The sequence below is a fragment of the Phalaenopsis equestris genome, unplaced genomic scaffold, assembly GCF_001263595.1.
Source record: "Phalaenopsis equestris unplaced genomic scaffold, ASM126359v1 Scaffold235266, whole genome shotgun sequence".
Lineage (NCBI taxonomy): Eukaryota > Viridiplantae > Streptophyta > Magnoliopsida > Asparagales > Orchidaceae > Phalaenopsis > Phalaenopsis equestris.
In genome coordinates, this window is record NW_018253149.1 from 29,781 (window position 1) to 44,597 (window position 14,817).

At 30.4% G+C, this 14,817-nt stretch overlaps 1 protein-coding gene across 2 annotated transcripts in view; it reads left to right on the plus strand.

Moving 5' to 3' along the window:
* The first annotated feature begins 1,914 nt into the window (after window positions 1–1,914).
* The window catches only part of LOC110039103 (isocitrate dehydrogenase [NAD] regulatory subunit 1, mitochondrial), a 47,673-nt gene continuing 34,770 nt past the window's right edge, over window positions 1,915–14,817 (plus strand). For both annotated transcript variants that reach the window (XM_020744057.1, XM_020744058.1), the window contains exon 1: window positions 1,915–2,542. In XM_020744057.1, the coding sequence (XP_020599716.1) occupies window positions 2,006–2,542 (537 nt within the window). In that variant the 5' untranslated portion in view covers window positions 1,915–2,005. The remainder of the gene's footprint in view (window positions 2,543–14,817) is intronic.

Below are 14,817 nucleotides of genomic sequence, written 5' to 3' on the forward strand. Positions count from 1 at the left end.
CAGATAGTGGGGATTGGTTGGGTGCAATTAGTCTCCAAATGAAAGATTAATATGTTGTACAACCTAATTGGAACACCCACGAGCAGTAGAATTCAGGTGCACCAATCCCAACACTGCTAATTGCTTTCTCTCAGACATAGCACCCGGTGTCAAGGCGTCGGGCTATGGGCACTCAAGCACCCATTATGCACTGCTCACAGAGCATAGGCGCTCTTGAGCACCCTTATGGGGGGCATAAGCGCCTAATATGGGTGCTTAGACGCCCACTACAGGCACCCCAACACCTGTTTTCAGGGAGCTTGACGCTTGTGAGTCAAGTTCAGCGCCTATGCAACTGAAGCAAATTTCATAAAAAATTTTGGTTTGAAGTCCTCATTTCAAGCTGCGTAAAGTCTGTATGTGTGATTTTCTTCTTGTATTCTTCGATTGTGTTCCCCCCGATGAAAGAAAGAAGAGTTGAAGATGTGGATTTTGATAATATGTAATGATTCTTGCGTTGGATTAGAAGAAAAAAAGATTGTAGAGCAAGTCCTATAGTGTAGAGAGGAAATTGATTTGGGTTCTCTGTAAAATTCTTTCATTTCATAGTGGAATTATTATGCTGGTGTGGTTTCATGGTTTTTCCCGTTTTCGGATTTTTCCACATAATTTCGTGTGTGCTTTTCTAATTACCTTGATTGTGTTTTCATTTATATTTTGTTCCAGTTTGCTCAAATCTTGTAGTTCCTATTATTCTATGATATGGTTTAGTTTCTAATTGATTCTAAGCGCTGATAAAGTTGGGAATTGCTTCTCGTTATTGCCATCAATTTGCAATCAAATTAACACAATCAAATCCTAATAAAATTTGCTAAACAGTTTATGGGGGTATCTTTAGGATTTAACCGGAGTTTAGAAAATTTGACTGAACCGGTCGGTTCCACCGATTCGACCATGAACCGATGGATAGTCCAGTTCAAATCATATAAAAACCCCTTTTTTGTCTATCAAAACTGGTTAAATTGGAGGTTCAAATAGTAGGTCGATGAATCGGTCAAACCATGAATCAACTTCGCATTACAAATTTTACCAATTCCGAATGTCATAAGGTTTCCCCATCACAGCTTAAGGGCAGCACATCACTCGCACTGCTCTCGCGCATGCTCACACAGCAGAGCTGTACAACCTTTAGATCTTGACAGGCGAGAACTGTTATTAGCTTGTTCTTTTTTTTTTAATTTGTCATTATTGCATCATTATTTTACCATTTAGATCATATTTAATTAATATTAATTGTTATTACGTAATCTAGTTCAACCACCGATTTAACTCCTATTGAACCAATGAATTTGAACATTTTATCCTTTTGGTTTAAAGTTTGCTTCGGTTTTCAAAACCTTGGATTCAATTAATGATATATGAACAAATTTTAAGATTCTTTTCAAAATGAAATAAATCTTACAAAATTTGCTAAATTTGACTTAAAATCTTGTCCCTGGTCAAATAGGCCATAAATATATCAAAAAATAATAATTTCAGGTGTATACATTTATTTATTTATTCATTCAATGTCTTATTGAAATCATTTGATCTGCAAATTGCAAATTCCATGGGGGCATTTGATAGACGTGTTTTAAAGGATTATCGTCTCAATTTCACGTAAATCCGCTAAACTTGAATTTTGAAGGTGCTAAATCTAATCTTGTTTTAAATCCAATATTTCCTGTGCCATAATGTAAATCCTAGGTTTACTAAATCCGTTAAAGAGTTAAATTTAAGGGATTTGATGAGAGTTGAAATAATAATGTTCTAAATCTGATGAATTTAAATAAATTTAAATTAAATCATATCAAATATATATATATTTTTATTTTAACGATACTAAATTTTATAAATACGAATATAAGGAATTTACTAATCCTTGCTGAACCTAAATCCTCACGTGCAGCCAAAAACCCTCATTTCTTCACCGATCAAAGCATTATGTCCGAAGAACTCGTGGTCTTCCGGAGCTAAAACCCTAGCAATGGCGGTTAGGTCCCTTTCTTGTCTTAGGAAGCTCCTCCGGCATGATAATGGTTCCTTTCCTTTTAGTTTCCGATTAGGGTTCACCGAGAGCCGACGCTCTGTGACGTACATGCCCCGGCCCGGCGACGGTGCGCCGAGGGCAGTGACGCTGATTCCCGGTGACGGAATCGGTCCCCTGGTCACCGGAGCCGTGCAGCAGGTCATGGAGGCGATGCATGCGCCTGTGTTCTTCGAGACCTATGAGGTCCATGGAGACATGACATCAGTGCCGCAGGAGGTAATTGATTCGATCCGAAGGAATAAGGTCTGTCTCAAGGGGGGCCTGGCTACGCCAGTGGGTGGAGGTGTTAGCTCTCTGAATGTGCAGCTGAGGAAGGAGCTCGATCTCTACGCTTCCCTGGTCAACTGTTTCAATCTCCCTGGGTTGCCCACACGCCATGAGAACGTTGACATTGTTGTAATTAGAGAGAACACGGAAGGGGAGTACTCTGGGCTTGAGCACGAGGTCGTTCCTGGTGTGGTAGAGAGCTTGAAGGTAGTACTTGTTTTTCTTAGTTGCATTTTCTTAAACCTTTCTGGCTTGATTTCTGGATGGTGTACACTGTGTGATAGATTGAAGGAAATTGCATTTGGTTCCCGAAATTTGGTATTTATTGTTTAATATTGAAATTTAGAACTTGTCATGTGAAGAATTTCTTACTCAGGAAGCTGAAGTTGAAGGGATACAGTGATCTGAGAATGCCATTCAATCATGTAAATTCTGCTTCAAGGCTTTTTCTTCTTTGGTAGCAAACATAAAATATCTTCCAAAGTTTTTCTAGTGATTACATAAAAATTTTAACCATATGAAGCAAGTTGTTTTAAATGTATCTTTTAAAAAGAAGGAAAACTATCAAAATAAATAGTTACCTTCGATTAGCTGCTGAAAGGTGGAAGCTTGTTAATATTTTAAGATAGTTCTTTTAAGAGAAGTAAATTATAAATCTATAGTTGAACCAATTTGATGCCGTGATAAAATGATTCGTTGAATTGAGAAGATTATCATATTAAATATAAATATGGAGTCTACAAAGGGATAGCACAAAAAAATTCAAGTAGAAGAAACAGCCCTTATAAAGTGGCAAAATTTATATACTGAAGGTGTTTACAATGGTTACAGGAATGATGGAAGATATATGTAGAGGATAGTAAGCCAATGGAAAGCTGCAAATTTTGATGATTTTTATAATTTTGTAGGCACCATGGAAGGAGGATAGAAGATAGGAATTCTAAAGTATTTTGATCAAACTTCAATTATTAAAATGAAGATTATAGGAATCTGGTTAAATATGAAGATATAAAGAAAAGTTATAAAAAGTGAAAATGTGAAGTTTTTAACCCCTTGATAGATTGATGTGTTAGCAATAAAGAGTAAAACATAAGCTTCATTGTTATAATTTATGTAAATAGAAAATGTTTACATATATTATGATGATAGAAACATAAACAAAAATAAAATTAAGATTTCTTTCATACTTTACTATTTTTAAGCAATTAGCATTTTCAATTAGTTTCATTAATACGTGACATCATCACATTCACATGAACTTATATAGTGGAATACAATATTTCAAGCATAAGTTACGTGTTAATCTTTAAATGGTGGTAGTTGATGAGGAAAAATAACATAGATAAGTTGAAGTGAAAGACAAGATAGGACAAAAGGAAGATGAGATAGAAAAGTGTTGAAGTTATTTTTATTTTATTTTATTTATTTATTTATTTACCGGGAGAGAAACATAATGCAAACGCTAAGCTTCCTTTATATTTTCTTAGTTGATGTTTTTGTTTTAAGAAGAAAACTTTTCGTGGCAATGTGGGGAAAATGAAAATCAGGTAACATAACTATCAATTTTTGGGGTGTTTTAAAAAAGTAAATTTTTTCTAATAGTTAAATTTTTATTTTTTCCTTACCCTTTCCTTACAAAAAATATAAAAGTTTTATTTTTACTTTTGACTCTTTTTATTTCTATTCTCTCACTTCTTAGGCTATTAGAATTTTGTGAATGCTGAAATGAGATTTAAAATGCTACAAAGTGCATCATGTAGCATGTACTTTACTTATAAAATGTACCCTTCTTAACACTTGTGCTTTGATTGTTTTTCTCGATAGCATTTCATGACCATTTTGCTTCAAGATGTTTTCTCTTACTCTTTAAACACATTTTTTTAAAAATTGGTATCATGAAAGGCTAAATGATATTTTGAGAAATTATTAATATGAGTTTTATAGTAGAAATCTTTTTTAGTTTATCATAATGCACAAAATTATGAAACCTTGATCAAATGCACAAATAAAATTGAAGTTTAGATAACTTTGAAGAATATGCATGATATGCATGAAAGTAATTCCTTGGTCCACTTGAGAAGCCCCTTGAGAGTTGTAAAGTTATGAGAGAGATTGAAGTAATTTGGTTATTGAATATTTTTAGTGAAATTTTTAGGACTATGAGAATGTAAAATAGACAAAAAAAGAATCATTTGTTACCATTAATTAATACAAAATAGGTGTTCTTGATTGTTGTTATTAGTGGGGAATCAATTGGCCTTTGAGATTTAGATATTTATGAGAGATTGAAATAGTTTGGTTATTGAACTTTTTCAAAGAAGTTTGTTAAACTATGAGAATGTCAATTGAAATAAAGAGACACATTTGGACATATTATTTAGTATAAAGAAGTTGCTCAAAACTTTTGTAATTATAGGGGAATTTTGTTGACCACTTATAGAGAGCAATATGTCACCTCCCAAAAGAGCTCTTAGGGGTGGTGGGCAACCCAGGTCTTAAATACTGCTTTTCGGTCCTACACCTAGCCGATGTGGGACTTTTTGTCCGTGACATTCTTCTCCACCCAATCACGTGACACCCTCGTCACGGATCGGCTCCACCGAGGGTCCCACTGGACCATGGAGAGTGCACACACCTGACAGACAGTAATCTACTTTTATACCACTTGTCACCTCCCAAAAGAGCCATTGTGGGTGGTGGACAGCCCATGACTTAAATACTATTTTTCGGCCCTACACCTAGACGATGTGTGACTATTTGTCCGTGACAAATAACTAAGGGTCTTGTTACTACCACGTGGATTGGAAACTTTTGAGTCATGCTATATTGTGGGGATTGTAAAGAAACATTTACTCATAAAAATCATGTTAGTGTAGGAGAATCAATTTTATTTTAAGCCAGAAAGATTGATTATGGAAGTAATTTTTTTGATAAGAAATTTTAAAATATATAAAGCAAGCAAATGATCCATAAATGACTTTTATTGATATAGTGAATGCACGATTAACTACCACGGTAACGTATCCAATATAAAGTTTTTTAATTGTGCTCAGTTATTAAAGAAGTATGATTGAGTATTAATTGTGGAATAATTAGTATTTTGTATATTAGCTGTGTAATTGTTGTTGCTGCCATTATTATCTTCCACACTTGACTTCTCCGGTTGTCTTAGCTTGTTTCATTTTCCTTAAAAAAACATGACTTTAAGAAGAAAAAGAAGCATGATAAAGCAATTACTAAATTATGCCGTATATTTTTTTTTGACTGAAATTACTTCATTCTGTCCATGCTTATGCATTTTTGTTTACAAAATAAGCATTTTATTCTTGTAGTTACAAAACGGCAAGAAATCACATTAAAAGGTTGCAACCATGTCATTTACTTTTTAGAACATTTTCCAATTAGAAAAATGGTCAAAGGTTTCTTATAAGAAGTTTAGATGTCTATAATTGTAATAGCTCTTTTTATATATGAATTAATTATAATAATAAGAATACTAATAGTTTTATCATAAATTATGTGCATGCATTTATGAAGTAATTACGACAAAAAAATATTATGAGTTATTTATCATCATTTGTAGGAATCATGATATGGTGAAGTTACTTCTTTGAAAACATCCATATACATTCTTTAAAATTTTCTCTCGATATTTGTAAGTTTTGCCTTTCTAGAAGGTTGAATTAGGTAAATTCATTAACATGAAAGTAATGGGAAATATTTTTAGCTTTTCAAAACATATATGAACATAAAATTTAGATATTGTGATCAAAATACTGAGAGATGGTTAACACATCCGAATTTGCAAGCTTGGGTTAAATTTTAAGTATGATTAGCTATGTTTAATTATAATTAGATTGGATAATGAGAGTTAATGATAAATAATATTATTTATATCAATTAATACTAGTGATATTATTTAATATTACAATTATTTCATGATAAACTAATAGAAGGTATGGCATAGAGTATGGAGAGGGAGTCAAAGGAAGAATATGACTGACTAGCATGGGTGACAAATAAATTGACAATGAGAATTGATTGGGATCTTCTTCCTCTTGAGAAGTCTTAGGGGAAAAATGTGGTTGAGTGCTTGGTAAGGGAGGAGAAAGAGAAGAATAAGGTTAGGGTTCCATTCTAGCAATCTTGTGATGGCAATTTTTTTAGGGTTTTGTTCTCCAGAAGGGTGGCTACTCTCTCTTATTTTGGAATCCATTAAATATCGATATTTAAGAGATGATTCATGATATGTATTGAGCTCTTATAAGAATTTATTCATTGTAATAAAACTTATTCTTGATGATATAAATAATCTCTGCATGTTAAAGTAATTATAATTTTTACATGAGGTTTCAATTTTATTGTCTATAGCATGTCAATATTTTCTTGAACTCTAATTTAATTTATGTCATATTTCATCACTTGGATTATGTCTCTAATTTGTTAGAGGCGTGCATTATTTGGTCAAAGCCGAAAAATTGAACCAAAGCAAACAAAATTGGTTGATTTGGTTCGATTTCAAATTTGCATTTTCGTTTTTTACTTTTAAAATTTCAATATTCAGTTTTCAATTATTGGGTCAATTTTAATTTTTATTTAATTGAGCAAACCAAAAATAAAATGAATTCAAAATTAGATGCAGTATTCATGAAATTAAATTGACATTATTTATCTATGATATTTAATTCTTCATATTTGTTCATAACTATATCCAACTAACTAAATTTAGGTTTGTTCATAATCGAACATTTTAAACCTAATTAAATTTCGTTTTGGTCAGTTAGGTTTTATAAAAATTTTAATTGATTTGATTTTTCAGATTTCTGATTTCTAATTTTGGATTTCAATTGCAATCAGTTTGACCAATTTAAAAACCGAACCATCCAAATCAATTGAATGCTCACCCCAACACATGATCAACAAACAAATGATAATTTGTTATATAGATGTGTAAATATAATTAGGTTTCATATGATTATCATATGTATTTTTGAACCACTTAAGAATATATGAAATGTTAATAGTATATAACCATAGCATATTATTATCTTATGAAAATCTAATTAAAGTTATGATAATTCAGGTAAAGAGTTCTTTCCAAACACAAATATATTCATGATATCATGTTAATCACACATGTCAAGCAAAAACTCATTTTCATGTTTGTATTATTTTTAAGATGATATATGAGTCACCCAACATAAAATTGACATTAGTACTAGTATTTATAATGTGGTGTTAATTTAGATAAATATTTAATTACGAAATAAAGGTTCATGCTATTCTTTTTTAAAGTATGGCTTATTATCGTATGTAAGTAGTAATATGTATTATTTTGCATATATACACACATATAATGAATAATAAATTATTTTGAATAACATAAGTGCAAGTATAATAAAATGATGATTGAACAATTGATTGGATAGATCCTAAAATTTTTCTGTAAGAGGGCAAATTGATGAATTAGTCTAAATGATTGAGATAGAACGAATGACGCACAAACTGGTGAAAAAGATATGAAATGATTATGCACGAGTTCAGGTAGTATGTATAATTAATATATGATGATTATGATGCCTATAAGCAATATGGTAACGATACTACACAACAAGAACAACAAGCCTTTATCCCATTAAGTGGGGTCGGCTACGTGTATCATTTTTCTCTGTTGTGTCCTATTGAGTGTCATATTTTTTTTTTTTAATTTCAATAGATTAAGATCCTTTTTTATGTAATATGCCCAAGTCTTTTTAGGCCCATCTCTACCCTTCTTAATAATTGTCAAATCTAAAATATCTACTCTTCTAACTAAATCATCAGATGGCCAACGTTTAATTTGACCAAACCATTTAAGACGACTTTATCTAATTTTTTCTAACCTTGTCTGCAGCTGGAGCTACACCAACCCTTTCACGGATATACTCGTTTCGCATTTTGTCTTTTAGTATCAAGTCACTTATCCACTTAAGCATTCTCATATCAGCAACACTTAGTTTTATTCTTTTCTTTTAAAGGCCAATATTCTTTGTCATAGAGCATTGCAGGTCTCACCATCATCTTATAAAATTTTCCTTTAAGTCTAGGCGACACTTTTCTGTCTTACAATAGGCCCGATGCATTCCTCTACTTTTACCAACCAACTTGAATTCTACTAATAACATCTCCATCTATATCACCATTTCTTTAAATGATAAATATGAGATATCTAAAACACTCACAGCTTTTAATGATTTAATCATCCATAGTTGCAACTCTATCATTATATCTACTGATATTAAAATTAGATTTTATGTATTCAGTTTAGATCCTCTCCAACGAGTGCCTTTGGACTCTAATGTTGAACTGCATTATTCATGTTTTTTTTCTTCTGAACTCTATCTAATCTTATCCACAAGAAGGATATCATCAGCGAAAAGCATACACCAAGGCATGTCATCCTGTAAATGTTCAAAAAGAGCATCCATAACTAAAGAAAAAAGTTACGGGCTTAAAGACGATCTCTGATGTAAACCAACTGAAATAGGAAATACTTGTTCAATCCTCCTATTCGAACACAAGTAACAACTCCACTATACAAATCTTTAATGACTTGAATATAAGTCATATCAACACCTTTCTTTTCTAGTACTCTCCAGAGAACTTCTCTTGGAATCTTATTGTGAGCTTTTTCTAAATCAATAAAATCATCTGTAGATCCTTTTTCCTCTCTCTGTAGTTCTCCATCAAACCTCTCAATAAATGTATAACTTTCATAGTAGACTTTGCCAGACCTAAATCCAAACTGATCATGAGAAATCTTTGTATCAGCTCTTAGCTTATGTTCAATTTTTCTCTCTCATAATTTTAATTTACGACACATTGGCTTAAATCCTCTATAATTTGCACACTTTTGTGCATCCCTGTATTCTTAAAAATGGGGACCAAAACACTCTTTCTCAAGTGCTCGCTCAGACATCTTTTAAGTTCTTAAAATAATATTAAAGAGTTTAGTTGACCAAGAAACTCCCTAATCTCCTAAATTTTTTCACACTCACACTTCAATTGGGATATCATCAGGTTGTATTGATTTTTCACCATTGTTTTTCTTTAAAGCCTCCTCAACTTCTTTTTTACTAATGCAACAAAAAAAATAAAAAAAACATTATTGTTACTAAAGATATCATGCCCAGTAAGTTCGATCGTATTTTTAGAAACTTCATTGAAAAGTTTATCAAAATATCTCACCTACCTATATTAAATATCTTTCTTTCGGAAAAACACTTTTTGATTTTCATCTTTAATATACTTTATTTGAATTAAAATTTTAATTTTCTTTTTCTCTTTGTTTGGCTAGTCTATACATATATTTTTCTTCATCTTTAACATCTAATATATTATAAAGATCATTGAAAACAAAATTCTTATCGTCACAAATTATTCTCTTAGACTCCATACGGGTTACCTTATTTTTTCCCCAGTTCTCTAAGTTTTTATAGTTAAACTAATTTTTATAATAAATATTTTATTCTTGCATATTATTATTCCACTACCAACTTTTTTTATTTATAAAAACTTTTTCTTTTAACTTTTCAGGTATATCTATTGCCACTTGTCTAATAGTGGTTGTTCATTTATCCCATATAAAATTAGCTTATTTATGAACATCTCAAACATTGAAATCTTGAAGTTTACTCATAAAGTAATTTTAGTTGTCTTTTAGGTGTCCCCATCTAATTCTATGATAACGTTTAATTATATTTTTTTATCTTCCAACTCATCTTAAAATTTAGAATTAATAATCAATATTGAGTACTTAAATTTTCATTTAGAATAATTTTGTAATTTTTACATTTTCAAAGATCTATTTTTCTCATAAGAAAATAATCAATTTGTGTTTTATTAGATCCATTCTTATAAGTAATAATATGCTCATCTCTTTTTTTAAATAAAGAGAACCTACTGTGCTACCACAATTATAAACATGATAGAATATGATATGCAAGGTAGCCAATTCAATTATTATTTAAAACAAATGATTGTTTTATTTTTATGTTATGATAAAAAGTGTATTTTCAAATGCATATATTTATTTTTTTCAATGTGAAATAGTAATAAATCTAAGCTATGTTGTAAGCTTTTAAACGAAATTATAATATGCATCATGCAAATTAAGAAATAGATGAATATTATTCTTTTCTATTATAAATAAGATAAATATGCATTTTATGTTTTTACATACGATGAATTCTTGGCTTGTTTTTTGGTACCTATTAAGTTTTATACTTCGTATTTATTTTTGTTATCCATTTCAGATATAAAGAAGGAGTTGATGGAATAAATTTATAAGATCCTCAAATATCACAAGTAGCTTAGAATATTTAATTGCGCGGAGAGAATAAGAATGTAATCATACATGTAAGCTGTTATGGTTCTTTCCTATTGTATTTGCGATTTGTCAAGTGAAATACTTTAGTATTTACTTATATTCTTGCGGATTTAATACAACTATATATAATGATTTGTTTTTACTTGTGGATACTCATAAACTCTTGTGAAAATAATAACATTAATATTTTGAATATAATATAAATTAATGCTATAACCTTTCCTCTATTTCATTCTAGCCTAAACAATTTATTTTTCATATCGACTGTATGAGTTGGGCTGTGACAAAATTGGTATCAAAGCTTATTGGATTATAAGGCTTAAATTTGATTGAATACAAAGTCTTAGGATGATCCTTAATACTAAGAGATAGTAAGTGTAGGGTTAAGGTCATTCCGTTTAAATAATTTACCATATTCTTTTTGTTAATATTAATATGAATATGTATGTGCCATAAATATGCTTATTTAACAGGTGTTGGAGTATATGAAAAATCAAGAATAAGATTATAACGATAGATTTCAAGCAAGAAACGATGCAAAATAAATAATGCAATAAAGATATGTGTTAAAATGGAGTACTAGTACAAAATAATATATGAGCAATATCATCTGATTCAATAATGTAGTCTGCAAATTTGGTGGCTCAGCTATTAGGGGATGCTCAGAATATAGTGGCTACTAGGAAAGATGGGGTGGATAAACATTTGAAATTATTTTGATGCATGTGCCCACTTATATTTAAGGGAAACATAAAACTGATTATAGTTAAAGATTAACTGATTAAAATTGAAATGTTATTTGATGGAATGAAATACCCAGAAGATAGAAAAGCTTCTCTAGATGTGTTTCTTGTTAGAAGCGGCGGAAAGGTCATATTTGAGACAACTAGAAGAGAAAATCAAAAGAAGATTGAATTCTATGATTTCCTGGAGTGAATTTACTAATGTTTTTAAAAAATGACTTGTGCTACCATCAACAAGTCAACAAATGTAGGGGTCATTTATAAGAGTGGTACATAGAGGAAGATCAATGGTAGAATATGGATCTGAATTAAAGCTTTAGCAAGATATTTTTCATAGTTAAGCAATGCACCTAAAGAAAAATGTTACAGAGATTTAAAAAGTTTGAGAAATAACATTACAAAGTATCTTTCTGAATCAAAGATTTTTATTTATTGAGTTATTTGAAGTAAATAGATTGATTGAAATTGATATGACAGTAATGCAATGAAGATTTAAAATTAATATAAGAAGGGGAGGAGAAATATCTAAAGGAGGAAATGTTCTTAGAAAGATGTCAAGATCTAATCCTACTCGATCAATAAGAAGTGTATCAGTTCATAAAAGAATAATTGATGTTTTGTGAGTTTGTGGAAAGTGTCATTTAAGAAAATGTGTTATGACTACAGGTCAATATTTTAGATGTGGTCAAGTAGGGCACAAGATTGACGAATGTCATCTAGAGGGGCAAATTATAAGAGTTGATTTCAAATATAGAAAACTAGTAGAGAGTTGGAGACCAAAAATATTTTAACCAAAAACTTGTAGTGAGGGATCTACTAGTACAAGAGTTGGAATTGTAGCAGCTAAGCTAGTAACCAAAAAATGAGAAGTTTAAATTAAATGTGCCACCAGTTCAAGCTAGATTATATGCATTCAATTAGCAAAAGAAAGTTCATTATATGTGGTGACAGGTATTGCTTTAATTATAAAATATTGGCCAGAACTCTATTTAATTTTGGTGCTGACATTCTTTTATAGCTGCAGAATTCTGTAATTCTTTGTGTGTGTCATCTATTGCATTGCATTTTAGTTATCGTATTGTGTACTGGGGATAACATGATATCCAAGATTGTGTTTGTGAAATAGAGATAACTGATAAGAAGTTAAACTCAGAGTTAACTATTTTGCCTTCAATTGCATTTGATGTTATATTGGAGATGAATTGGTTGACTAAATTTAGAGCAAAGATTGATTGTGGGAAAAAAGTTGATTTATTTTTGGAAGATGGTGATAAATTTTTTTTTCTAGGGGATAAAAGCATAATGTCATCGTTAATCTCAGTATTTCAAGTTGAAAAATTATGGAAGAAAGAGTAAAACATGTCTAGCTAATATTATGAGAAAAGGGAAGCTGATTGTAAATTTAGAAGTAGTACCAATGATAAAATAATTTATAGATGTTTTTCTTAATCACTTAGTAAGTTTGTCACCAAGTAGAAGAGTTGCGTTTATTATTTAGTGCCTGACATATCACCAATAGCTTACTTACAAAATGATACAAAAAAAATTGCAGAAATTGAAAATACAATTATAAGAATTGATTGAGATGGGTTTCATAAGACCTTGTGTTTCAACTTGGAGAGCTTCGATATTATTTATAAAAAAAAGAAGAAAGTATGAGAATGTATATTGATTATAGAGAATTGTATAAGATTATCATAAAAAAGTAGTATTATTTGTTGATAATTGATGATTTTTTGATCAATTGGAAGAGCATCAGTATATTTAAGATTGATTTTAGATCATTATACCATCAATTAAAAATAAGAAATGAAGATGTTAAAATTGTTTTTAGCAAAAGATATGAGCATTATGAGCTCTTGATGATGCCATTTGGAGTAATCAATGCACCAACAAAATATTATGAATTTTATGAATCGGGTGTTCATGTCATATTTAGATCAAATTGTAATTATGTTTATATATGATATGTTAATTTATTTAAAGAATAATGAATATCAATTTAATCTTTTGTGACTTCTCTCAGAAATTTCGAGAACGAAGAAAATATATGTAAAATTTTTTAAGTGTTGAGAAGTATAGTACTCTTTAGTTATATTACTAGTGGTGAAGGAATATCATTAGATCCCTAAAATATAAAAACAATCACAGATTTGCCAAAATTAATTAATGTGTCAAAAAATGGGAGATTTTCTTGGGATAGACATGCTTTTATAGAAATTTTTTTTTAAGGATTTTCCTAATTAGGTATACTATTATCCCGATTGAGTTTGAAAGCAATATCATTTAAGTTGATTTTTGAGTGTGATAAAACCTTTTGAAGGTTGAAAGATTATTTAGTGAATGATCTTATATTTTAACAATTCCATTGTAAAATTAAAGATTATTTAGTGAATGATCTCAAATTTTCAGTGATGCATCTCTTAAAAGATTGGACTATGTTAATCTAAAATTGGAAGATTATTGCTCACTCTTTGAGGATTTATCCAAACTGTGATTTAGAATTAACTATATTTTTTTGCTTTGAAGATTTGGATGCATTACTCATGGTTTAGAAAATCGGACCGAGCCGGTCGGTTCAACTGGTTCGACTGTGAACTGGCCGGTGGTTGGGTTCGGTTGGCTTAATAATTGCCCCTGAATCGGACCAAATAGAATCGGTTCGAATCGGCTTGGAACAGGCAAAAATCAGAAAAACCGGCCGGTTTAACCTCCAAACCGGCTACAATAAATATTAATATTTTATTTTAAAGGTGAAAAACCCATATGCTATTGTTGTAACTATATTATACTTTCATGTTTTTAAATACAAAGGAAAGGTGAAACTTAAGATTAAAAGATGCGGGACTAAACTATAAAAGCCAAAACAATTTAATAATATGTTTCTTTGCCCTTATTTGCTTGCACTAATTTTTATTTTTTTATATTATTTTCTTTTATAATTTTGGAAACCGTGAAATACAAATAGCCAAATATTATAATATATATATATATATATATATATATTAATGGATATATTAATGGATTTTATGCTATATGTGAGTTTCAATCTACGGTTGGCTTATGAAATTTTGGAAGATTTACATGCATACCACTCGATTGTTATCTATTTACATTTCTAACACCTAAATTTAGATTTTTAAAAACATACCACCTTACCTGTGAATGAAAAGGTGAATTTTGGCTAAAAAAAATTTAAAAAGTAGTACTTTTGATGTGATATGAATGATTTGGGTGGTATAAATGTAAAAAGCAAAGAATAAATGTTAGATATGTAAATACATATGACATGGGTGGTTGTCGGCGCTTAAAAGGGGGAAAAGAGAGTTTTTTTTTTAAAAAAGTTTGGGGGTCGCCCGCAAGAAGCATGT